This window comes from Pseudorasbora parva, chromosome 1 (genome assembly GCF_024679245.1).
Source record: "Pseudorasbora parva isolate DD20220531a chromosome 1, ASM2467924v1, whole genome shotgun sequence".
In the NCBI taxonomy this organism is placed as follows: domain Eukaryota; kingdom Metazoa; phylum Chordata; class Actinopteri; order Cypriniformes; family Gobionidae; genus Pseudorasbora; species Pseudorasbora parva.
This window is the reverse complement of record NC_090172.1, coordinates 58,472,541-58,498,953: the sequence shown is the minus strand read 5'-3', so window position 1 is coordinate 58,498,953 and position 26,413 is coordinate 58,472,541. Positions and strand designations below refer to the sequence as shown.

The 26,413-nt window shown below is 39.2% G+C and overlaps 1 protein-coding gene across 2 annotated transcripts in view; it reads right to left on the bottom strand.

Annotated features, from left to right (window-relative positions):
* dnah2 (dynein, axonemal, heavy chain 2) overlaps nt 1–26,413 on the bottom strand; it is a 234,435-nt gene continuing 208,022 nt past the window's right edge. For both annotated transcript variants that reach the window (XM_067446627.1, XM_067446618.1), the window contains 12 exons: nt 25,210–25,358; nt 24,125–24,308; nt 21,615–21,805; nt 21,316–21,507; nt 19,065–19,249; nt 16,067–16,301; nt 15,816–15,967; nt 15,156–15,270; nt 8,807–8,983; nt 6,184–6,258; nt 1,357–1,507; nt 1–376 (listed from right to left, as the gene is read on the bottom strand). In XM_067446627.1, coding sequence (XP_067302728.1) covers nt 222–376; nt 1,357–1,507; nt 6,184–6,258; nt 8,807–8,983; nt 15,156–15,270; nt 15,816–15,967; nt 16,067–16,301; nt 19,065–19,249; nt 21,316–21,507; nt 21,615–21,805; nt 24,125–24,308; nt 25,210–25,358 — 1,961 coding nt within the window. In that variant the 3' untranslated portion in view covers nt 1–221. The remainder of the gene's footprint in view (nt 377–1,356; nt 1,508–6,183; nt 6,259–8,806; nt 8,984–15,155; nt 15,271–15,815; nt 15,968–16,066; nt 16,302–19,064; nt 19,250–21,315; nt 21,508–21,614; nt 21,806–24,124; nt 24,309–25,209; nt 25,359–26,413) is intronic.

Sequence of the window (26,413 nt, the reverse complement as noted above, 5' to 3'; positions counted from 1 at the left end):
TGAGCTGTTTTGTCTGCTTTATTAAACACATTTTAATTAATTTACAATTATGCAAGACCATAAAACATAACAAATTGTGACGGGTTTTTCATGTATGATTTAGCACGTTACATTCTCCTCTTTAAAAGACATTTATTCGCTGTGTAAAGAGGGCTAACAAGTGCTTGTCTTCTGTGGAGCACACTGTGTAAAATTAGACTGTGTTAATGAAGTGAGAGTGTTTAGTTATCAAAACTCATGAGCAGCGCGGTTCCTCTCCTGATCCAGTGATCATACGACACAGCTCCAGACTTCAGGTCCACTGCCACCACGAATGATGGCCGACCAGTACCTCCAGACCGCACCGGGTAGTAGTAGCAGGGACAGGAGTACATATCTGGACATACACACACACAATTACTAAATGGACTGACTAAACTTGATTGTGTGTAAAGGCCTGTTCACACCAAGGAAGTTAACAATAACCATAACAATAAATAACAACAAATGATAAAAACATTGACAGCTAATCAGAGTCTATCCTGCTTTCAGAGCTCGAGCATTTAAAGGGGCAGATGACAAACTGCAGTATGCTTAGAATAAACAATGACATCCCCTGAGAAAGACAGCGTTTCATTAAACGTACGATCATGATAGCAAAATGTTAAAAAATGCCAGCAACATGCTTTTTTTGTGATTGCAAAATATGAAATTTTGTAGGGCGTTCAAAGTCATTTTTTTAAAACTAAGAATCAAACTTTTAGTATAACTCCGATAGCACATGAAGGCAACATAAAAACATGCAAAATCATGCTAGAGACATGCTAATTAATGCTAGCAAGCTGAACATGCTAGAAAGCATCATAGAGATATGCTAATTTGTGATTATAATGCTAAATTACTTTAGCAAAATGCTAAATTATGTTAATAACATGCTAAAACATGATAACAATGTGCTAATTATTATTATTAACATTTTGAAATCATGCTAGCAACATGCTAATTCATGCAAATAACATAAATCATGTTACCAACATCATGCTAGCAATGTGTTAAAACATACTAATGTAAAGATAAAGTAGGAAGTTAAACATGGATAGGAACCTGTTAAAACATGCATACAAAATATGCTCATTCATGCTAGCAATGTACAGCTCTGGAAAAAAAAAAAAGAGACCAGTCAACATTCAGAAATCAACGTTAAGTGGTCCCTTATTTTTTTCCAGAGCTGTATTGCTTTCTCTTTTTCACGTCCTTAAATTTTAAAGCTTATAAAACTTCCAAACTTTTCATACGGCTTTGTCAAGCCAACATCAAAGTTTGTCCCGACGGACTTTACTCGTGGTTCTTGGTGTGAATGGGCGACCGTGTACTCACTCTTGGCGACCCTCTTGCGGCTCTCCACGGGTTTGAAGTGGATGGTGGGCATGGGACAGACCAGCTGCATGGGCTCTGCCTCCACCAGACAGGACGCTTTCTTATCCCAGCCCGCCCCCTCCAGATACAGCCCCTGGATGAGCACTCCATCCTGGGAAACAAGAAGTCGAGTGAAAAACTCATTAAAAAATTGAGAGAGCATGAGGGCGTCTACAGTGCAAGAATGTCACTTGGATACGTGACATAAGTGCTTTTCACACAATGCTTTTAACCCCTGGTAAATTTAGGCACACCTGTAATTTAGAAGCGGGGTTAACCCTGCATTGCAGAGACAAACTTGTAGAGAGTGAAACGATTCAATGATAGAATGTTACATGTTATGGTGATTTTTAAAGTCCTCATGAAATCAAAATTGATCATATTTACTTTGCTAGCGCAAATTGCTTGTTTTGTGGTGAACAATCCAGCCGTGCAAGTCAATCCGCATCAAAAAATTATTTGGCTGAAAATGCTCCTCCCCCCTACATTGGCAGGCCTTTTTTTGATGATGCCTGTTTGACGGCTTGGGCTTCGACATGCCATCATTAAACACGCCCATCCAAATGACAGTCTGCTGCCCGCGAGCTAATAAACAGACATGGCGAGGAGGTGCATTTTAGGTTGTGGCTCTCCCGTAACACTTTTTCCAATACTGAAAAATCCCCGGTTGTGGTCGCGATGGCTCGATTTTTTGCATTTTGAGGAAGGAGGGATATCAGATAGGTCGCGGTTGTGTTCTAAGCACTTCACTCGAGAATCCTCCATAAACTGGACTCAACACGAGATGGGATTTGTGCAACTTTTATAACAACGCTTCAGGCAAAATGATCACATGTCCCAGATCGCATGGATCTGACTATCTTACAAGAACTTCCTAATATCTGTAGCACTAAGCGATTCACGTAAGTTATGCGGCGCAGGCATTTTACTGCAGTATTTTAAATAGGTTAAACTAATATATAAACTCAATAATTACATTTACAGCAATTAAATGTTAATTTTTATTACAATGCACTTCAATTCATTGAAGTTCATGCATCTATTTTCATGTTGACTAAAAAAAAGTCTACTGACAATGTCTGACATGAACAACATTTCAACAATTACATATATTAAAATACAAATATTACTTCTACATCACAATTCTTGAGTTTATTTGAAGCTCGTTGGACATTGTATGGAGTGTGTAGAGTGCTAGGCAACATGTCAAACGGGTCCGTTTATGTTGGATGGTTTATGGAAGCAAGGTTTCGGAGGTGTGAGACCGCGGCGCTCAGCGCTCATTAACCCCGGCGAGAGCAGTCTTAACTTGGCTCGTCCTTCTGACGACTGCCGCTGCCTGGCAGAAGCCCCTCCCATGACGCAAATTCGCGTCCATTGTGTGTAGAGAATGAAGGAAGTATCGAGTGTCATGGCGACCCCCACTAAGACTTGCAGAAAAGTTGTGGATATCCAATCAGGTCACAGGGAGGGGGAAACAAGTCACGCCCTCTGTTCGGCTCATTCAGTATTCCGTTTCTCTCGGAAATACGTCAAATCACTGAAATAAAGTCGGTTGCAACTTCCGGTTCACTGGGACTTTAAGGACTTGTAACGAGTAGAAATATAGTGTGGCTCCTTTAAGAGCTGCGCGCACTCCCTGAAAACGAGTTCTGCATCTTGTGTATGTGCGCACTGAGTTTTGAGCCCCCATGTGTGGGGATTATTCTCTGTTTTGCTGTTGCTAACAGTCAGTTATTTTGTTTTATTGAGTAATGCTGTAGACGGAAATGGAGTTTGTGATGAAAGTTCAGCGAGGAATAAAGTGCGATCTGTTTGACGTTAATTGCCTCCATGTTTGCATCCACTCCAGTTATATTAAGTGAGCTATCCGCATTTTTCACCCGGACACAAGCGTTACAGACTGTATAATTTGACTGGTCTTTGGAAGGTTGTGACCACCTGGGGGCATCGATTAGAATGCAGAAGAGATATTCTGTTTAGGTGTTTATTGAAATAAAGGTTCAAAGTATGTGTGTGTGGTTCTGAAATAAAGATACAGACATAAATCCGTACAAATGTAAACTCAATATAAATAACAAATAATTATCACCTGCCTAACAGGTATATAATAAACAAACACAATCGAAATTAAATTATAGTTTCGTTATGTATGACTTGAATACAGTGTAATAATAAACGATTATTACTAAGTTAATACAAACTGAGAAATGTACATGATATCTCTATTCAAAGATTACTTACTTTACTGCACATTAATTACAACAATATACAATATGCCAAATTCAGCTGAACATTTAATAATTATGGACTGCAGAGTTATTACTTAAATTAAACAACGTTACACGTCGTGCAGGAACAGAAATTATTTGAAATTAAGGCACATAAGGTTTGCAGAGCAACACTTCCAGTAATAAACATTGTTCTCAACAATTAAACACAATAGCGGTACGAAGCTCCGCCATTTTACTGTGTGACAATGAGCAGCAACTTGCCACGACATTATTGAGGTAAAAGTGAGGTAAAAATAACAACAAACTCCTGCATAGTTACTGGTTGTTGTACTCACATCATACTAGAAACTTGTAAATAAGTACAGCGAAACTTTCTTATATTATTTATGAAATAACACTGCACAGTCTTTCAACGTCAGCGATCTCTTCCAAGTGTATCTTCCGCGAGCCGCAGAGTGCAGTGACACTTCTGATTGGCTGATTCTCAGTCAGTTTTATCTGCCTGAAAAGAGTCGTCCTTCGTCACATTACAGCTAGCAACAGAAAGCCAATCGTGTACTTACATTTAATAATAATAATTTGTTACATTTAGATAGCGCTTTAAATGGGGGTCTCCTCAACCTCCACCAATGTGCAGCACCACCTGGATGATGCGACGGCAGCCATATTGTGCCAGGACGCCCACCACACACCAGCTGATTGGTGGAGAGGAGACCGAGTGATTAAGCCAATCAGGAGAGGGGGATGATTTGAAGGCTATGATGGACAGAGGCCAATGGGCAAATTTGGCCAGTATTACACTCCTACTCTTAGACTGGGTAAACCCAGCCTGATCTGCCAGCGATTTAATTTTGCCCGGCAACTCAACTCAGTCTGGAAACCTGTACATTCATTTCTACTGCTTCTGTTACACTTTTGCGGGAACCGATGAGACACCCCTCGCTGCAGCCTGTAGCACGATGACGTTTCTGGATCAGATCCAATACGTACTGGATGGTGGATCGTTATGGCAATGTCATTCATACAGATCTCTGAGTTAATTTATAATGCGTATGTGCTAGTCTTAATGTATGATCATTATTGTATATAGATGATGTTCTAAACTGTGTAGTTGTAGTACTGATAAATAGTATTAAGTAATTATTGATTAATAAATCATCTTTTCATAAATGTGATGCTTAAATTATCCTAGTTTCGCTGTACATGCATGCAAAACAGTTCATTTTTATATATTCGGATCATACTTGCTGTTGAGTGGAAGGAAAAATGAGTCAAGTAGCCTAATTGTCTCTGTAATTTTAATGCAACACGATCTGTAAAGAACTTTAAAATACCAGTAGCCTACACATTCATGGGAAAATGCAAAACGTGTGTCCTGATGGCGTGAGCATGTTATTAATCGTTATTTTTGCGCGAGCGGTTTGAGTATTTATCTATCCAGCAAAACTCTCCTGTGCATTCAATGATGTCCCCAAAACTCTTCTGCGCATGCGTATATGACGTCATCGAATTGTGAATGAAACCACCGCGCATGCGCGTCCAGTACGCGTTGGATCTGATCCAGTACGTCATCGTGCTACAGGCTGCAGCGAGGACTTCTTGGAACCGATCACAGACGGGCTTATCCAACTGGTGCGCTATTGGCGGGTTTAACACGATGACAGATAGAGAAGCGATGGGTCGTTGCTCGTTAACCACGCCTCTTGTGGTCTGATTGGTTGAAGGACTATCCAATTGCGTACAGAGTTATTCAAATAATGCCTGTTGATCACGCCTCTTGTGTTATAAAATACAGAGCAGAATCAATGTTCATTTTTAAATTGAGCTTGGTCTGGTGATAGCCAGACACGCGCGTCCCTTTATCGAAGGCGCTGCAAATATGCAAATAAGATGTTAATCCATGATTTAAGAATGTACAGTGTGAAGCATCCTCTTATTAATACACAGGATTAATTGTTAACCCCGAATAAATTATGAGCATGACACGAAGCAAGATAACCCAGGAGTCAGTTTATCCAGGTTTGGGGTGAGTACCAGTGAAAACATCTGAAGGATCATGTGACATGAAGAGAGAGAGAGAGAGAGAGAGAGAGAGAGAGAGAGAGAGAGAGAGAGAGAGAGAGAGAGAGAGAGAGAGAGAGAGAGAGAGAGAGACAGAGAGAGAGAGAGAGACAGAGAGAGAGAGAGAGAGAGAGAGAGAGAGAGAGAGAGAGAGAGAGAGAGAGAGAGAGAGAGAGAGACAGAGAGAGAGAGAGAGACAGAGAGAGAGAGAGAGAGAGAGAGAGAGAGAGAGAGAGAGAGAGAGAGAGAGAGAGAGAGAGAGACAGAGAGAGAGAGAGAGACAGAGAGAGAGAGAGAGAGAGAGAGAGAGAGAGAGAGAGAGAGAGAGAGAGAGAGAGAGAGAGAGAGACAGAGAGAGAGAGAGAGACAGAGAGAGAGAGAGAGAGAGAGAGAGAGAGAGAGAGAGAGAGAGAGAGAGAGAGAGAGAGAGAGAGAGATGCAAATGTCAGGTGCATCAGCTCCTAATGGACAGGGGATGGCAGCAGTAACTCACCTTGGGAGGGAAAAGCAGATTGTTGTCATCCACAATGCTGACAGTGAACTCCCATGATAGAGTGTCTATAGACACCTGCACAGAAAACACAACACTGATATCAGTGTCACTGCCAGCATCTCCACACACACACACACACACACACACACACACACACACACACACACACACACACACACACACACACACACACACACACACACACACACACACACACAGTTACAGTACGGCCAACATGTGCCCACTTTGAGTGTATCCTCAGTTCTTTCTGGCCACCTGTGGGTGTGTGTGGGGACATTACACATTAGGACATTTGTTTTTCAGTCCATTTGCTACAGAATTGGCTGCCCTGAAGTGCCGCAGGTGTCTCTTGATCATCAGATGCAGCTCATTTTGCTGGCGCACTCCTTAAGGAACTGAGTGGCTGAGCACAGTGTGATTTCGGGGGTGTATGAAACTCCTGTCTGTAGATCCCAAAAGGAATAGGGAATAAACATCACCACTGGAGCATTAGAGGGGTAATGGGGCAGGAGTGCGCTGCGGATGTGTTATGTTTCTCAAATGAATTATAGACCATTGATTTGGTGTGATTGAAAACTGTATGGGAAATGTAAGGCTGCATTAAAAAATATATAAAAAACAAACACTTTTTGGTAGGCTACCACTTTTGAGTATGGAAATTGTTATCAGGAAGTGATAAAATGACCAAATTAGTTATTTTACTCTTTTAAATTCCTCAAGAAGCTTTTTAAGAGCTGATGCACGGAAATGAAGTGCAAAGGATAGACATTCGGTGTGTAATTGTTGCTTTATCTGAGTATTTTATCATTCTTGTGCTTCCACAGAGAATGATGGGAGCTGTAGCTTAGTCACACACTTAAGCTGCTTTTCCACTGACGGGCCAAAACTGTCTCATTGCTTAACCGTTCCATTCCGTGCCAATCCGGCCCAGCCGGTAAGGATAAGGTTTCATTTTCCACTGCAGGGCTGATAACGGAGCTCTCTGGAATCTAATACAAACGCATCAGTCGTTGTCTTGATAACACAAGAGTTTACAGACGGTAGATGTAAATAGCAACCGTATTATGGAGGTTGATATATGTTTATTTACATTTTATCATTAACTTGTGTTTATGTCGTTCAAATAGCATGCTTGGCCAGCTACAGAGAAACTGCTAACAGGAACCAGACAAGTGACCAATCCTGAGTGGCGACCATCCCTGAGAAATCCGGCCCAAACCAAGCTCAAATGGAAATATAACTGGAACTATTCCTTACTTTTCTCAGAACCATTCGACCCCACGGTGGAAAAGCTGCTTTAGTCAGTGCTGTTTTTACCCCACTGACATTCATTACATGGACAAAACCAGTTGAAACATTCTTCAAAATATCTTGTCATGCAAAAAAAAGTCAGACAAATAGATTTAGAACAACATGATGGGAAGTAGATGACAGAATTTTCCTTTTTGGGTCAGTTATTCCATTCAGATGACAGGGCTTTTTTAAATTAAGATAATTTACGTACAATATTTACATATAGTAAAAAATAAAAGTTTACATGCATATCAAAAGTTCTTAATACTTTTTGTCTTTCCCTGGATGATCCACGGCTGTTTTTGTGTTTTGTGATGGTTGTTTTTGATTCTCTTGTTTGTCCTGACCAATGTTCTTGAGTGTGAAAAGATAGATCTCAAAATCATGCAGTCACTGCTGGAAAGGGTTCAAATATTAAAAAATGAACCTTTGATAAGCATGTAAACCTTTGAACCTTTTTTCCCCAGAATAGTCTTGTAGACTATATGTAAATATATTTTATATAAAATATCTTATTCAGGACAGTATTCAATAAAACCTAACATGCATTTTGTATGATCCCTCTTATTTTGTTAAAATAATTTACATTTTACAGATTCTGCACTCCCCTAACACTGCATATTTTAGTCACCTGATGGTTACACTGCTGGTCAAAAAATGTGGGCTCTGTAAGAGTTCAATGTTTTTGGATTCTTTAATTAAAAGAAAGTTTAAAAGAACAGGCAATTATACCAATGTAAAATTAATTTAATTTGTCCTGCTTTTAACACCACCACCAAAAGTTTAAAACGGTAGTGTTTCTTTGACTGTACCCTCTCTAGTTAAAAATTAGCAGACTGATCTCATGAAATAGTGTACATCTTATACGCCAATTCGTATGCCATTTTGGCTTGCTATCAAGACGCATAATCGCTTTTTAGTGTGTTTATCAACACCATTTCATTCTATCCCCCCTACACTGCCCCTACCCCTAAACCTACCCATCACACACACACACACACAAGCACATAATGGTTAGTTTCGGTGTAGACATACATGCATAATCACGCCGTAGATATACACGCTGAGATGATGGTTCGTTTTGGCGTAGACATACTCGCGGATAGCTCAAAATGTGTACAGATAACGTCACTTGGCTATAGAAAGTGGTGTGTATGCTTACGCAAAGTCATGATGTCATGTTGATATTAGAGGACAAGAAAGAGTCATCACCACATGTTTTTGACGTCTTAAGAGTGTCCTAAGACTCAGTTATGCATGTGTGAAATGTGAATATGTTGGAGTCTGGTGACATGCTGTTGAGTCTCACGTTGTTCTGTCTTGCAGAGCTCTGCAGTACGGCGGTGAGGAAGCCCGTGGGGAAGGTGAATCCAGACAGCCAGAAGCGGACAGGAGGGTGAGCAGTTCCTGCCCAGCGAGCAAACTGCCCCACACGCTGGCACAGGTCCCGTGTCCAGGACGCCAAGGGCTTCAGAGACGGGTACGCCTGAGGATAGAGAGCGTCTCGTTACTGAAGCCAGTCTTGTTTGGTGGTGTAATTAATGATCTCACAGTTCTGTGACAGTATTTGCTCAGAGCAGGAAATTGACACCAGATTAATGAAATCCGGTAAAGGGCAAAACATCAACTTCAAACGGCACAAAATAGCTTAGTGACATCTATCTCCGCTTACAGTAAGGCCTTTCATTCAGTATTGTGTAATTCAGAGTTCAGTTTATGAGAACTACCGCTCAAGGCCATTGAGGGGGACACAAAGGATGAGTTTCTGTTGGCATTACTGTCTGTCATGAAGAATGTGTCTTGAGTGATTGAACCATAGTATGTAATGTTACGGCTGGACTTAAAAGACGTTTAATCAAATCTTACATAACCGCTTCAAATTGAGCAATTAAACAAACATATATCTGACAGTGCAGAACAGTATGGTGCAATGTTTTCTGGGGATCTTTGGACGGAAGAAATGATTCAGCCTTCGGTGTTATTTTTGGTGTTCAAAGAACAAAGATATTTGGATTTGATAAAAAAAGAAAAATCAAACGTGAGTGTGGCTTGTGCCAAAGGAATTAGCATTTCAAACGCAGTGACTGCCACAGCACTAGCAAAATACTCATGATTAGTTTCGTTTCACACTGTGCCATAAAAAACCTTTATGCATTTAGGTTCTCACTGGCATGAAAATGAGAGCGTTTTGAGATATTTGTAGGCTGAATCAATGCTGTGGCTTTTACCCTGTAAAACGGGGACAACACAAAGTGATATAAAGGAGGATAAAAGGTCGCAATGATGGGCATATCTGAGCAGAAAGATCAGAAGTTCCCAAACTTTCTCGCCACCCACACACCAAATGGAAGATGTGCATGAAAATGAGGTGCCCTAAATGCACTTGGTCCCACAATGTAGCACAGAGGCGTTATAATGTATTTACAAATGAATCACAATCGTGGGAACAAGTGTGAGATGCCCATTGTTGATTTTCATAACCGGGCCTTTCAAGCTTTTCAAGATAAATCTGCTCAAATGCCCACATTTCAGCACCAATGAACAACGACTAGGAGGAGGAAAAAGAACAGGCATAACATGGTGTGCTATTAGAAACCTTATTGACATTGAGTTAACATTAAGGGCACATAAATTAATTTGCTTTTTATTAACATAATGCTGTGCTTTCCAGATGATTGCTTGATCCCCTGTGTTTCCGTTAATTGAAATACAGCTGAAAAAAAGGTTGGCAACTAAAATAAAATATGTTTAAATTGAAGTACTAAAATAAAGCTAAATAGAAATATATAAAACCCTAAAAATTACAAAAGCACATACAACTATTAAAACTACTAAAACTAAAATGAAGTAAATATATAAATACAAGCTGTATATATAATATAAATCAAAATATGAATAAATACTATAATAGTAAATAAATAATACTACCATAACACGGATTGGTGCCTAAGGACCTACATTTTGCGCAAAGTAAATTAAGCTGAGCTATTTGAACAGAAGTTCTTGCAATCAGGAGATGGAAATAAACTTTAATTTAGTACTGTCACAATTGACCCTTCGCTAAGCCACGCCCGAATACCACCACAGGCCAATCGTGGCTTAGCAACCGTAACTAGGCACGGAAGGTCTGTCAAGCTTTCGAGCGAGGGAAACATGCCGATGCAAATCTGTGCGTATGGATTGTGCAAATCTGATGCCTATCCTAAAAGTTTGGACAGATGGTGTATTTTTTTTTCCTTCCCCAAAATGTAAAACTGAAGGTAAGAAATACCAGCCTTGAATCAAGCAGTGTGTGTGAGACCCCATTCACAACTAACGTTAGATGTCGTCAGGATTAACAAAAACACCAAGTTTGCTTCAACAAACTGAAAATACATGAGGTTTTTGACTGATGCAAGTTATTACATATGATGCAGTATATAGACTATAAAAAGAACTGTCTTAGCTTTATTTATTAGTTTTGTATTGTAGTTTTGTTTAGACAAAATGTGTGCAAATTAAGACCTTCATCATAAGGATTGTTGCAGTGGCTGTGTTTATAATATTAATAAAACCCATCATGTTTGAGAGACTGGCTTTCTGTTATAAGGTTTCAGTAAATGTGTGGTTTTTGATGAATGGCTCAGGTCAGAATCTCAGGCTAGTGCCAGGTCGGAGTAGATTATAGACACACGACATGTGAGCAGTAGCCCGGCGCGCTAAATATAACGTTAAGCCGGAGAATCATTGCAAAGTTTTCAGGCTAATGTCTTGTGTTTATTCCACAAGATTTATTGATAAGTTGTTTGATTTATAATTATTTGATTATTTTCTCATTTTACTTACCCTGTTGTGCATGAACATACACATGAGGCAGCTGCTGATTGCGCTGAGACCATAGGCTTTAGCTTCAATTTTATTGAAATTATGCTGTAATCGGTTGCATAATATGTCGCGGATATATCCCGCAAATACATACTGCAGTCCCTTTTTTCTTACTCTCTCAGATATTTCCCCTGTTCGCCAGAAATGACTAATCTCCTCGGAAATGTCTGACACCGGCGCATACATACTGTAATAGACGTGCCAGGCGCGAAAGCTTGACAGGCGTAGCAACAGTAACTACGGGGGGCGGGGCTTAGCGAAGGGTCAAATTGAATTGTATTAGTCAATAAGCTAACATGAATAAACATTCATTTTCTGATAATAATTACATTTTCTTCGGTCTACATTGTTGATCTACAATCAAACCAAAAATGATTTTTGCTAGTGGGTGCAGGACACTATAGTTCATTTATGAAAGTGAGGATAGCAAAAAAAGGTCATCTGTGACATATTATACCCAAAAACTATTCTTCCAGTGGACTAAAGGTAAAGTTGATACACATTTGGGAATAAAACTATTCAGACACTTTGACCTGATCATGTTTTGCTGAAGTGTTTTTTTCTGCTAATGCAACCTTTTACACCACAGACTGAATAAAATGAAGCATTGCTTGTCATTGGTTGACCTAAATTGGTATGATCTAATTGTGAACTTAAATTCTATCTATCTATCTATCTATCTATCTATCTATCTATCTATCTATCTATCTATCTATCTATCTATCTATCTATCTATCTATCTATCTATCTATCTATCTATCTATCTATCTATCTATCTATCTATCTATCTATCTATCTATCTATCTATCTATCTATCTATCTATCTATCTATCTACCTACCTATCTATCTTCCACAGTTTGGGAACCACTGATCCCAGGTCAGTAAAAAAGGATATCAAATCCAATAAAGAATGCGAGTGCTATCTTTTGATAGCCAATAAGGTCACAACGGGTTATGTCAACAGTGTCGAAGTGACATATGAGGCCCAACACCTCCACCACTCACAGGCCAGCAGTTATAAAGAGCATGAAAGAAGGGAAGATGAGAGGAAGAGCAGAGAGAGTCAGCAGAGTCACTGCCAAAATATAACACTGGACAGAGATAGAGGAACTGTGCATTCAGTGTTAAAGATAGGCTGATGGATGGAGAGAGAAAAAAAGAGAGAAAGAGAAAGACAGTAATGAGGCACCGCAGACGGCAGAAGGATAGCCCCAGCTGGAGAGGAAGTCTTAATGGATGCTCTCCACTTATTTTGTAAAAGAGGGGCAGAAAGACGGTGGAAGAGAGTGAATAGAGGGATGGATGGATTGGCGTTTGGATCAGTATATAGGCCATACGCTTACTGAAGATCTTCAAGTAATCGTGGTTCTGTTTATTCAGCTTATTTGAGTGCAATTATCCTTTGCAGTGAACCAAGAAGCCTGTGAGTACACACACACACACACACCTTTAATGGGGATATTACATAGACATAATGATTTTTATACTGTACAAACTGTATATTTTATCCCCTAACTCTAAACCAAACCCTACCCATCACAGAAAATCTTTTCATTTTTACATTTTCAAAAATGATCCATCTGTATGATTGTTTCCTCATGGGGATTAAAAAATGTCATTTGGACCTCACAATGCAGGGAGTACCAGGACCACACACACACACACACACACACACACACACACACACACACACACACACACACACACACACACACACACACACACACACACACACACACACACACACACACACACAGTATAATAAGGCTGTACTGCATAGCTCAAGGTCTAACACACACAGACCTTGTTGACCTTAACACACACACAAAAGCATCAGTGCCACGTTATGCTGGCCGAGGCCTGTGCATTCTTGACATGAATCAAGCAGCTCTCACTCAACAACAAACGAGCGGAGTGTGTGTGTGTGTTTAATCCTCTAAATGTTGCTCTGTTCACCTCATCCTTCACAGAGCAAACCTCTCAACCATTCATTCACACACTGCTGATGCTCTCCGCTAAACTCACACCTCTGACCTTACAGCCCACTTTCACACACTCACGCAGGGCTGAATTACAACTACAACATGACCCGGTGTGTGCGCTTCATAGTTATAAGCACTGTTCCAAAACCCAGTGAGAAGCTCACCTAGATAGAATTTCATAGGGAGCATATGCTACTCTCCAAGACGACTTGTTTTGGTCAGATTTGAAACAGTGCATGTATTCTGTGCAGAGAAGCCAAGCCTAGATATACACTATACACACTTCTGTTCAAAAGTTTGGGGTAAGATGTTTTTGTTGTTGAAAGAAATTAATACTTTTCTTCATCGTAGAAGCATTAAATTGATTAAAAGTGACAGTTAAGACTTTTTAAAATAGTTTGAGAAGATTTTAAATTTTAAAAAACCTTCAAAAATGTATCGGTTTCCACAAAAATATTAAACAGCTCAACTGATAATAATCTGAAATGTTTCTTCAGCAGCAAATCCTCATATCAGAATCATTTCTGAAAGATCGTGTGACACTGAAGAAGAGTATAAGGATGTGGAAAATTCAGCTTTGATCACAGAAATAAAATTATATTTTAAAACATAAATATATTAAAATAGTACATTTTAAATGGTAGTAATATTTCACAATATAAGTGTTTTTTTAAAGCAGCCTTCTGAGAATAAGAGGGTTCATAAAAACATTAAAAAAGGAACATGAGAAATAAAATTTATAAAACAAATCTTCAAACTTCTGAGCGGTAGTGAAGGAAGGAAGTAGTGTTAATTTCGCTAACGAAATCCTTGATGATAAAGTTTTTTTTTCATGACAAAGAAGAGACGACACCAACATGATCAGGAAAACTGTGACTATATCAACACGGAATATCTTTGACAAAAAAGATGAGACTAGAATGGTTAAAAAATATTACCAATGTTACCAAAATCCCTCTTTGTTTTTGTTGAATAAAAAAAAGGGATACAAAATATTACAGATACGTACTTTTTAACAAATGCCCACGAGTGGTCATGTTTGAGGTTGCCAGATTGTCAAGATTTTAAATCCTCTAATCAGAGCTTTCTGATAAAAAGATACATTTTCTGCCCAGTGTTTTACTTGATCTATGCAATCCTAAAATCCTAACGATAAAACCTTTAATGGCAACTATACGCACACGCTCTCTCTACACTTCAATCATCTGAAAACACTGGCAAATAAGTAAGCTGGAGTTCAGGAATCTCCATTTGAAATATTCTGCTAAAATGAGGTGCCATTCAGACAGTTTTCTTTGTCACAAGCAACTAAATCTGTCATCAAATCTTCTCAGTGATAAGCTGTAATAAATCCAAACATGGATCAACATGGACAAAGTGTATTTTGTTGTTGTTTTAATACAAAAAAATTAAAAATTACCCCAGTTTAGTTTTTGAGAGAATTGTCTTGTTTTACCATTTTCCATAATGTAGAGAATGTGTTAATATATATGATAATAAATCAGTACAATAGATGAGGTCAAATAAACCATGCGTATGAGATGACATTTCTTTTGATTTGTGCTCATGGGTAAAAGTGTAATAATTCTGATGAAATGTAAACTGAAAATGACAATCATTGATTATAATTTTGAGCAAAATAACTGTGATTGAACCATGATGACAGCATGACTACGTCTTCATTGACTAAACCTAGATGAAAATTCACAGACATTTAGTTGACTTTAACTTAACTAAACAAAACCAAGACAAGGACGGAAGACAGTCAGATTAATTTCTGTTACGATGCGGTGTATAGTGTCGCCCTTTACCTTTTCCCAGAGAGAAGGCACACGGGCATCGTGGATGCAGTTAAATATCTCCTCTAGACTGCTGGACATCACAACCAGACCTTTAATGCCTTTCTCCAGCTCTAACAGAGACCGTCTAAACACAGCAAAACACCAAGGTTAGTATGTCAATATTGATATTCGACATCACATATGACTGATACGCTCTCTCTCACACTTACACACACACACACACACACACACACACACACACACACACACACACACACACACACACACACACACACACACACACACACACACACACACACACACACACACACACACACGTTTGTTTTTGTGAAATGTTCCATAGGCGTAATGGTTTTTATACTGTACAAACCGTATTGTCTATCCCCTTACACTGCCCCAACCCCTAAACCTACCCATCACAGGAAACATTCTGCATTTTTACTTTGTCAAAAAAACTCATCCTGTATGATTTATAAGCCTTTTGAAAAGTGGGGACATGGGGAATGTCCTCATTTCACCCTCTCCTTGTAATACTTGTGTCATACCCATGTTATTATACACATTTGTGTATTCCTGATATTTCACAAAAACAAGCGCGCGCGCACACACACACACACACACACACACACACACACACACACACACACACACACACACACACACACACACCTGATGGTGTGCAGCAGTGTGTTATATCTCTGAATCTCCTGCAGCAGTACTACATTCAGAGGTGAAAGGTCATCCTTCAGTAACTTTCTAGTCCTCTCATAGTCAATCTCAGCGGGAATCTTTTGCAGAACATCAGCAGAAAGTTCCAACACCTAAAAAAACCCCACAGAGTTACACATTCAAAATGCCACATATGCTGAAAGTCCTTACAAACATGCAATAATAGCAGCATGCCCAGAGTGTATAGACACCTTGTCTTCCCTGCTGGCTCCGGTGTTGGTGGTGTCAGTGCTGGTGACCTGCGGCTGCAGAGACAGCAGTGTGTGGAAGAGGGTTCGAGCCTCCGTGATCTGGCTGGCGATGTCAGCGTTGGGGTGTTGACCGAATAGTTCTGGGTGCTCCAGCGCTGGTAACTTACCAATGAAGTCCACATATGAGGCCTGCGGTCCATCACGTGGAACATAGTAAGGGACCAAGGAGGAGACCCTACACAATAAATTATTCACAAAAGATTATTTGAACTCATTATTGTGTGAAATGAGAAAAGCATCAAATAGACATTAGAAAAAGTAGCTTTAGAATTTTTTTAAACTTTTTTTTTTGATTCAACGTTGAATTTATGACACATACATGTTTTTAGGCTTTAACGGCCACAAAGGTGAATAAATTCTGACAGAATAAACATTTTTAGGTAAACTATAGCTTTAAAGTCGGCATAAAACGGAAGTTGAGATCGTCTTTTTCTCTTTATGGTGATGTATATCCAGGACAGGTAAAACAGCCTCTTAAATTAGAAAAAATGTAGGACGGGGCTTGGTTTCATCCTTCGGGAACTGATTGTATCGTTAGAAGTTGGGCGTTGCTAACAAAATGGAGGCAGATTTGAATGGCCTCAGCGACCGGCGTCTGAGAAGCGGCGCAGAAACGAGACGGAGCGCGATAGCCCCGCCCTCACGGCATAGCACATGACCGGGAGAGAAGAGAAGTCGTTTCGAGAGGGGAGGGGAGGTTAATGTATTTGATTAAAGATTATAAGGGTAAAATATATTTTTTTAAAGTTAATGAAGTGCACAGATACATTATTTATAGTAAAAACTACAATATTACATATTAAAAAATATGAATTGTAAAATTTTATTTCATGCCGTCTTTAATGAAATGATAAAGTGAATAATAAACTGCCAGTAGTTGGTGGTAAATGTCTAAATGACTAAGTCATTGGCTGCATCTGAAATGCACACTTACCTACTACCGTATCTAATAGAAAAACAGTGTGTGGCATAAGATGTGTGTACTCATAAAAGAGTAGGCAGAAAGTGCCTGGGTGGCCTAGTACTTCCGGTAAGATTCTGAAGTGTGCATATGATGGACACTACTATCCCATGAGGCTGTGGGAGAGGATTTGTGAAGTGACGCAAATGTCACTGGTTGATCACATGATAATAACTTCATGATGAATGTAGTAAGTCCGGATTACATTCACACAACACACATTCACACAATATAGCACATACTTTTTTAACAGCCATGAAGTAATTACTTATTCAAAATAGCACCTACTGATTTTTTTTTTATTTTTTATCTCAGACACAGCGTCATTCATTCAATCAATTCATTCAGGAATTAAGTAAATGGTACACAAAACACTCCTGTTTGTTACACAGAGACGCACAATATTTCTGCTCTGGCTTTTTAGGTAAAAATTTTGTTTTGAAAAATTGAGACAATATTGTTTCTAAAATATAACACAATATTAACTTATTTATTGTTGTATAAAATCAATGTTACTTGTGTGATTTTGCTAAACTATATCATGATATAAATATGAGACAACAGTTCATGATATCTTGAATTTTAGGGGCATATAAATGCATTCTATAGGCTCCATCACACAGTGAGTGGTTGCCCTGCTTCACATCACCATCGACTTTATTAAATGTAAGATGAACTACATAAGTCTGGAGCGGAGTAGGTGCATTTCATGTATTAATTTGAACTATTAATTATTAACACCATATATATATATATATATATATATATATAAAAGTTGAAGCTAGAGTGCTAAAATTATTAAAACTCAAAAAGAAAAATCCCTATTTAAATGAAAGAAAAATCAAACCAAAAAGTGAAAATTAAATTCAAAATATTAATAAATATTATAATTGTATACAAATACTACTAAAATAACACTGATTTGTGCATATGATGATATACTTGTCTTGAAGTTGCACTACAATAAACAGTTGGTGAATATGTTTCAACTTTGTGTCATCTAGCAAAGGATTTGGTGTGAATGGTTAAATTGGCTCATAAAAATGATGTACAGTAATTTCATCACATTCCCAAAATAACAGTCTTTAGTTTTCATCTAGAGTTTATATGAAATAATTGATATTAGCTCATTGTTCGTCATTAAAACTTTACAGATACTGTAATTACTGGCAATTTCTATTTCAGCCACCAACTTTATATTTCCTTTTTACTACTACCTAAAACTTTAGAGCTGCCTCTGCTGTGCACTCAAGTCACCATGGAGGTACTGATTGAAGGTAATTATAGGATGTGGTTGCTATAGTAACAGATGTTCCATCAGCGTATGCGGTGTTGCTGGGTCCTGAAAGACCAGCAGACTCAGAGGAAGTGGAACACATTTTACACCAGACACTACGAGGTTCAACTTTCGGCCCCATGGGGGAGCTGTTGGTCTTTATTAGATCAGAACTGTGGCGGCAGACTTACCAGCTGAAGAAGACACATGGGAATCCTCACAGCAGGGCAAAGAGTGGTGTCAGGGATCAAAGGGTGCGTGTGTGTGATGGCTTGACATATATTCGATGCAACGTTTGTATGTGAGCAAGTAATGAGAAGATCTGTCCGTGAGAGTGTGTGTGATTTCAATGTGCTTTTGGAACCAGGCAAACAGTCTCGCCATATGGGGACGCTCTATCTCTTCATAATATTCAAAAGCTGTGACTAAGAATGATGATCATACTAACACTAAACTTATTGTACAGTGTTTGGACCGAATTGAGAGTACATTAGAAATTCTCTGTGTGTGGGTTGGTTTACTACTGTAGCTTGGGGACAAATTTGTCCCCAGAAGTAAGTTAAATCTGGCAAAACTTTACTTCAGGGATATTCATAAAATAAAATAAGTAAAAAAAAATGTTACTTTAGATTTATATAACAGAATTTATAAAACAACAGATGTCCTTATTTAGCTTGATAAAAGTGTGTGTGTGAACTTACTTGAAGAACGGTGTATCAACAACAGCAGGACAGAAATATTGGTTGATGTAAGTGGTAAGCAGACGCCGGTCCCAGTCGTCGGTCACATGTCCTCCATAGTTGATCCCAGCGATGAGGAACTTGAGAGCATCCCAGGGGATTTCCTCATACTCATCCAGATAAAGACTCAGAAGATTCTCACTCACCTGAAAGACAAAGACAGAGGAGTGATTACTGTAAACACAATCATACGGCTGTCAGAGATATAGTCAGTGGAGATTTCAATAGATTAATATGTTTTTTTTTTTTTTACATGTTTTTTTCCCAATAAGAATTTTATAGCCATAGGCAATACATATTAAATATGCAGCTTATCTTAATCTTAAAATATTATACAAAATCTAGGCTAAAACGTGACCAGGATGCAAAGGTGAATACTCAGTGTCATCGAGGATAATATGAGCATGGATGAGAAGCATGCTATAATAACTATAATAACTTTGAAAAAGTCCTAATAATTTTGTAGCCTAATATATATATATATATATATATATATATAGAAAGGACATCCTTTAGAACTGTGGTTTTATGTGTCAGAACTTAAAAAAAATCTGATGCTTAGAGAAGGTCTTCAAATTAGGTAAATACAATCTCAGTTGAACAACAACACATGACATATTAGATTATTTAACAAAAAATAAAGCCAAATTGGAAAAGCCATATGTGACAAACTAAGTACACCCAATGATTCAATTGCTTGTAGAGCCACTTTTAGAGCAATTAAAAGTTGAAGGAACTATTTTCTGTATGACAGTCTCTCCCATCATTGTGGAGAAATTTTGGCCCCGCCCTTCTTTACATCGCGTCAGTTCATGGAGGTTTGCACTTTGCAGGCATCTGTTTATGTACAGCTTTCTTAAGGTCCCTCCGCAACATTTCATTTGGGTTGAGGTCTGGACTTTGACTAGGCAACACCTTGATTCTTTTCGTTTTCAGCCGTTGGGATCTGAGCTGGCCTCACATTTGACTCTAGAATACTTTGGTATAAAGAGGAGTTGATGGTTGACTCAATGAATGTGATGTGCCAAAGTCCTGTGGCTGCAAAACAAGCCAACAATCATCAGCCCTCCACCAGCATGCTTGACAGTTTATGAGCTGTTTGTGCCGATATCCTGTGTTTGGTTTTCGCCGAACTTGGCGCAGTGCATTATGTCCAAACATCTCCACTTTGGTCTTGTCTGTCCAAACGACATTGTTCCAGAGGTTTTGTGGTTTGTTTGGATGCAAACCTAAGCTCTGCTGCCATGTTCTTTTTAGAGAGAGAAAGCTTTCTCCTGGCAACCCTTCCAAACATGCCATACTTGTCCCGTCCTTTTCTAATTTTACTGTCATAAACTTTAACATTTAACATGTAAACTGAGGGCTGTAGAGTGTGAGGTGCAGCTCTTGGGTGTTTTGCGAATTCTCTGAGCATTGCACGGTCTGACCTTGGGGTGGATTTGCTGGGACGTTCACTCCTGGGAAGACTGTCTTGAACTGTCTTGAATATTTTCCACTTGTGAATAATCTCGCTTACTGCAGAACGATGGACTTCAAATTGTTTGGAAATGACCCTTCCCAGATTCATGGCAGTAACACATGCTTCTTTAAGATATTGTGGTTTCCTCCTTGGCACCTGAGTGCTCCAGACCAGCACACTGCCAGAACTCCTGCTTTTACAGAGGTGATCACACGTGCTCATGATAAATTAATCAAAGGCTTTGATTAGCTGGGACTGGCTGATGGTTACCCTCTTAATTCCTATGTTAACAGTAAGGGTGTGCTTAGGTTGTCATCCATGTTTTTTTCATTTTGGCCTAGTTTTTGCTAAATAAGGACACTGTGTAATATTTTATGTGTTGTTGTTCAGCTTAGGTTGTGTTTACCTAATTTTAAGAACTCCCAAGGGACCAGATGATTTTTTTTTAAATGATGTCCGGATATGTAAAACCACAGAATTCAATAGTCTTTTTCACATGACTGTGTATATCTTCACTGTCTTCACGTTTAGTTAAGAACGTTTTTTTGGAAGAAAGCATTTAGGTTTAATGCTCCAGCAGATTAAAATAATTTACCTTTAAATGTACAATCTTTGATATGTTTAAAATGGTTTGTTTCCTTGTTTTGAAATTTGTTGTAATTGCTTTAGATGATATACAGTACAGGCCAAACGTTTGGACACATACTTCTCCGGTAGGAAAACACAGACATCCTTGTCTTTCTTTGTCTTTACCTCAAAGTCCGAGTCGTTGAAGCTGTAGATGATGTTCCAGCCGAGCTGTAGGAACTTCCTCCTCTCCAGTATGATGCTGTGGAAGAAGCAGAGAGTGAAGAGCAGCCTGCGGTACAGCAGTGGCCGCGAGCAGCGAGAGAACTGAGACTCAGACACCCGCTGATAGAGACGCTTCATATTCCACTTCACCCCCTACAGAGAAACACAATCACACACACACACAAAGACCACTTTAATTACAGCACACAGCATCTCAAACATCAGACTACAGTGTGCATTGTACACGTATATATGTGTACCCTGGGAGGCTCAGTAGTGATTTTGATGCCTGTCTGCAGGATGGCGATGGGGAATTCTGGGTGAGGGGAGGAGCTTAGCCACAGTCGGAAATCTGGATGACATTCTTGGACTTGCAACTCGTCTACTAACTTATCCAGCTCACACATCCAAGAGAGAGACAGGTGACAATTAGCCAGAAACACCCAGTGACCTACCAAAGAAAAAGAGAGTTTGTTAATTATTATAAAAAGTGAAAGTAAATTATATATTTTTTACATTTTCTGAAGAAAATGTAAGTGGTGCTTGCCAGTGCTAGGGTGTTGTGTGTGATTACCCAAGTGTTCTTATTTGATTGCTAAGTAGCATTGCTAGGTTGTTGTTTATTAGCTAACCATGAAGACATTAACATATGACTGCCAAACACATCAATATTGATTCAGTCAGTCATAACAGAGGTCATTTACATACAGACTACATCTAATGTCAAGTTCAGACTGCACCATTATCAAACTCGTCAGATCAGTTCTTTTCACACTGCATGATTATCTGGAGTAGCATTCAGTCACTGCTGTGTTAACATTGCAAGATGGACCGGCGTCAGGAGCTTTCACACTGCATGACTTTTCAAGAGGAAGAATCGCAGACAACTCTGTCTTGTCCACAAACAATGAGGATCCAGGTGAGAGCACATCTATAAACAGCGGCAAGTTTGAGGAGAGTGAAAGCGGGCTATAAAGAAAGCGTGTGCGGTAAGCCCTTATATGGAGATGGTTTGGGTGTGTATGTGCAGAAAGCCCTTATATGGAGATCAGTGGCGATTTCTTTAAGACTGCAAGGGAAGCTCGGCTTCCCTTATAATGTCACAAAATTAATGGTCAAATATGTACTATTATATTAACATTGTATTGACTAAAAATGCGTTAGAAAACGTTCATCTCAAAGACGAGTTCGTTCAGAATCAGTTACATATAGCAGGTCGGCTGACTCGATTTCCTTCTCATACATTCCCGCAGCGTCACAGTGCATTTCCCTATTGAAGCCCAGCGTCCATTGACTTCAATGGGGCTGCTTTGAACGTTTTTTTTCAGCGCTTCGAAACTAGACGGTCATTGGATAAACGCTGCGATTATGTCCCGCCCACGGACGCTCAGCGTCTCTAGGAGTGAATGGGGAGTGGGCTGGCCCGGACTCCGAGCTTCTGCGTGTTGATTGTAGGGTCTGCATCTCCTTTTGACTGACAGCGATTCTGTACTATAAGGAATCACTGAAGCGATTCGCGCTCAGTCCCATCGCGGATTTCTCAAATTCAGTCGAAATAAAAACTTCTGCAACCTATTTCTTTGATATTTGCTTGGGGAAATTGCTTGATTTTCATCATACATTTCACACAATTATACACCACATTCCTTGTTTCAGTTTTACAGAGTTTAATATTTTTTTAGATCGTTCATTCATTCACAGGGTAAAAGACCATTTTCTTGAAAAGGAACGTAGGGCAGAATTTACTTTTAAATAAATAAGATAATTGGCCAAAAATGAGCTTCCCCTCTCTGACAGACCAGTAGCCGCCACTGATGGAGATGGCTTGGGTGTGTTTTATGCAAATGACTAACCTTGTGCACATGGCCGCTCATTTAGGAAACGCAAAATTCACTAACATCAGAACGAGGTTCAGAACAAATTCACGTGCGTACAAACGTTTTGTGAGACCCAATGTGTATCTCATTTCTGCTCGCCTTCAGCAGAAATGGACTCCCGCGTTCTTTAGATTCAACATTTGCAGTATATTAGCGGCTGATAGACGCAAGACTCGTTATGTGCTGATGATGCTTTGAACAAACCAAAGGTTAAAAAAACAGAATAAGTATAAAAGTGAGGTGCATTTTGCCACCTTTCCTGCATCATTGTTACCAAGCATTAGTTGCTGCTTTGATGATGCCAACGCATTGCGGTTCGGACCCAAATAATATCATGTGAACTCAATCCAGTGGGGCCAGGGCGAGCAATCAAACCAAGGGTGAAAGCACCCTAAAGCAACTTTCCCGAACTCAGACAATATAACTTAAATGCAATGCAAGTCAGTTTGGATAAAAACATCTGCCAAATGCATAAATGATAAATGTAACTGTGAGCAGCAAACAGTTTAATTCACAGGGTCAGAAAGAGTGGACAAAAGACTCCTGTATATGTAAAATACAACTGCTTTTGTTGCAAAAATGTGGACTTATATACACTTAACTACCAATAAAAGGTTTGGGGTCAGTGAGATTTTTCAAATGTTTTTGATAGAAGTCTCTTTTTATTACCAAGGCTGTATTAATAATTAATAATTATATCTATATATATATTTTTTTTATAAGTGTTGAAAACAGTTAAGCTGTCGAGGAAACTGTGATACATTTTGATCTACTCATCTAACTGAAGCATTTTAACGGTGGATTGTTAAGAGTTGGCAGAGGAAGCTACAAACAGGAAGATAAATAAAGTGGTAAAAACAGAGGCAGAGCAGTAGAGAGGGAGATCACTTCACCATTTGCGACTCCCTCTTTGATCAGCCGCGTTGCTATGGGTGCCTGGCCTTGACCCAGCGAGAGGGCAAAGAAGCGCTGACCCATGCCTGACGTCTCTGCCAGCTGAACCAGTGCTGCCGTTGGGTCCACACCAGGGGACAGCACAAAGATCAGAGGAGTCCTCATGCTGCTGTCCGCTACAACCTGACACACACACACACACACACACACACACACACACACACACACACACACACACACACACACACACACACACACACACACACACACACACAATAAATGGGTTTGGTATAACTGCAGACAGGTCTAACCGGTTCTATTTTATAAGTAAATGCAAAAGTCAAATCGTATTTAGTTAATCCTAAAGCATATATGATTTATTTAATGCAGTCTCTCTCTGTCTAGATGAAGACAAAGGACAGCAAAAAATAAATACATTTTTTAAATACAGCAAAAATAAAAATCAAAGCCCTGGTGTTGGTTGCTATAGTGTGCTCCAGAGATCCAGAGTTAACTTAAGTTATAAAGCAGTATCACATTAAATTTCAAAAGCTGAAAACGTCAGCTTCTTATAGAATGGTGTCCTTGATATTCATGGTACATTTCACCTTAATGTAACGCAAAACTTTCCTGTTTTCATATATCACCCTGGAGCCACAATGATATGAAGAACACATTTTTTTATTTATTTTTGCTCACTGATTCATTTCAATACTAATCTCTCTCTCTCTCTCTCTCTCTCTCTCTCTCTCTCTCTCTCTCTCTCTCTCTCTCTAAGTGTGTGTGGTTCAGGTTAACCCTGTGTTATGAAGACTGTCATAACATAAAAATAAAAATGTCCTCACAAAGATTTCAATATCCAAAATCCTTCTGAAGAATTTTTTTTCCCCATGAGGAAAAGAGCTTATAAAATCACACAAGTGATTTTTTTTCTGAAAAATGTACAAATGCAGAAAGTTTTCTGTGATGGGTAGGTTTAGGAGATAAAATATACAGTTTGTACAATATAAAAATCATTATGTCTATGGAAATGTCCCATAAAACATGAAAAACCAATATGTGTGTGCGTGTGCGTGTCACTCACAGCCTTCATATCGAGGATGGGTGGCTCTACGAACTGAGCACCCAGGTTGTTGATGATGAAAGCCGTGACGCAGATAGAGATGCGATCCTGTCGGAGAGATCGTACAATCAGCATCCTCTGTAGCTCATTGCAGCTGTTTTTCCATTCTCCTGCGCAGAGAGAGAGAAAGAGAGGAAAAACAAAGCAAGGAGGCAGATCGTGACATTCAAAGTCAGGAAGGGAGAGAGAGAAGAGAAATGAAGAGGGAAATTAAGAAACAAGCTGATAATGTGTTTCACTCCACTAACTTTAAAAGAGGTCTTTTCATTGACTCCATAGTTTTCATACTGCACTAATGATATTTTCTATCCCCTTACTAGGAGCCGCGAGCGGAGAACGTTTTTTTCACCGGAACTGAATGATGTTTGCTTCTGTTAATAGTTCCCGCACATGCCTTCTTCTGCTGATAGGGACAGAGCACATAAAGCCATACAACTCCGACAATGGCTCTGATTTCCAAATGAATGACTTTACTTCATCTGTTCTTTATTGTGAAACAAACCATACACATACACCACAACCAATGTAATTTAACCTAATTCCCAAACAAATTATTATTCTTGTTTTTAGTGATTGAAAACCACACACTGTTTACAGTGTAATGATATTAATAGCTAAACATGAGACTCTTTTGAGCTGATTCTTTGTGGTGAATTAAAAATCATATAAATCACAATCAGCGCAACTGTGTATTCATCCAGTGCAACAAAGTTTTTTTGAACATGATATACTAAGGCTTATGAAACTTAAAGCGTAGTTGCTGACTGGTAGTTCATATAACATCCAGATAAAGTTACACATTATGAGTTAAATACCTTTTGCAAGAATTGCATTTCATTTATTCCTTATTGAAAATCATTTGGAAGCGATTTATTTACAATAGTGTTGTAGTGCTTAAGACCGGTCTTAAGACCATTAGTCTTGTTCTCATCTTGGTCTCGGCCACATTTGTACTAGGTCTCGTATCGGTCTCAGACTTAGAGGACTCTGGATTTTGTTTCAGAACTTTTCATTCAGTTGTGGCACCGCTGCCGAATATCCAGAAGTTAACGCCGGAGCAATAACAATCTTTGCTGGGGTTTGTTGGTGGCCCTCCTCCTCAATAGGGTGAATTCGGGAAAAGTTTGATTTTCCAGCTCGCTTCGTTATTGATGAAGGAGTTGGC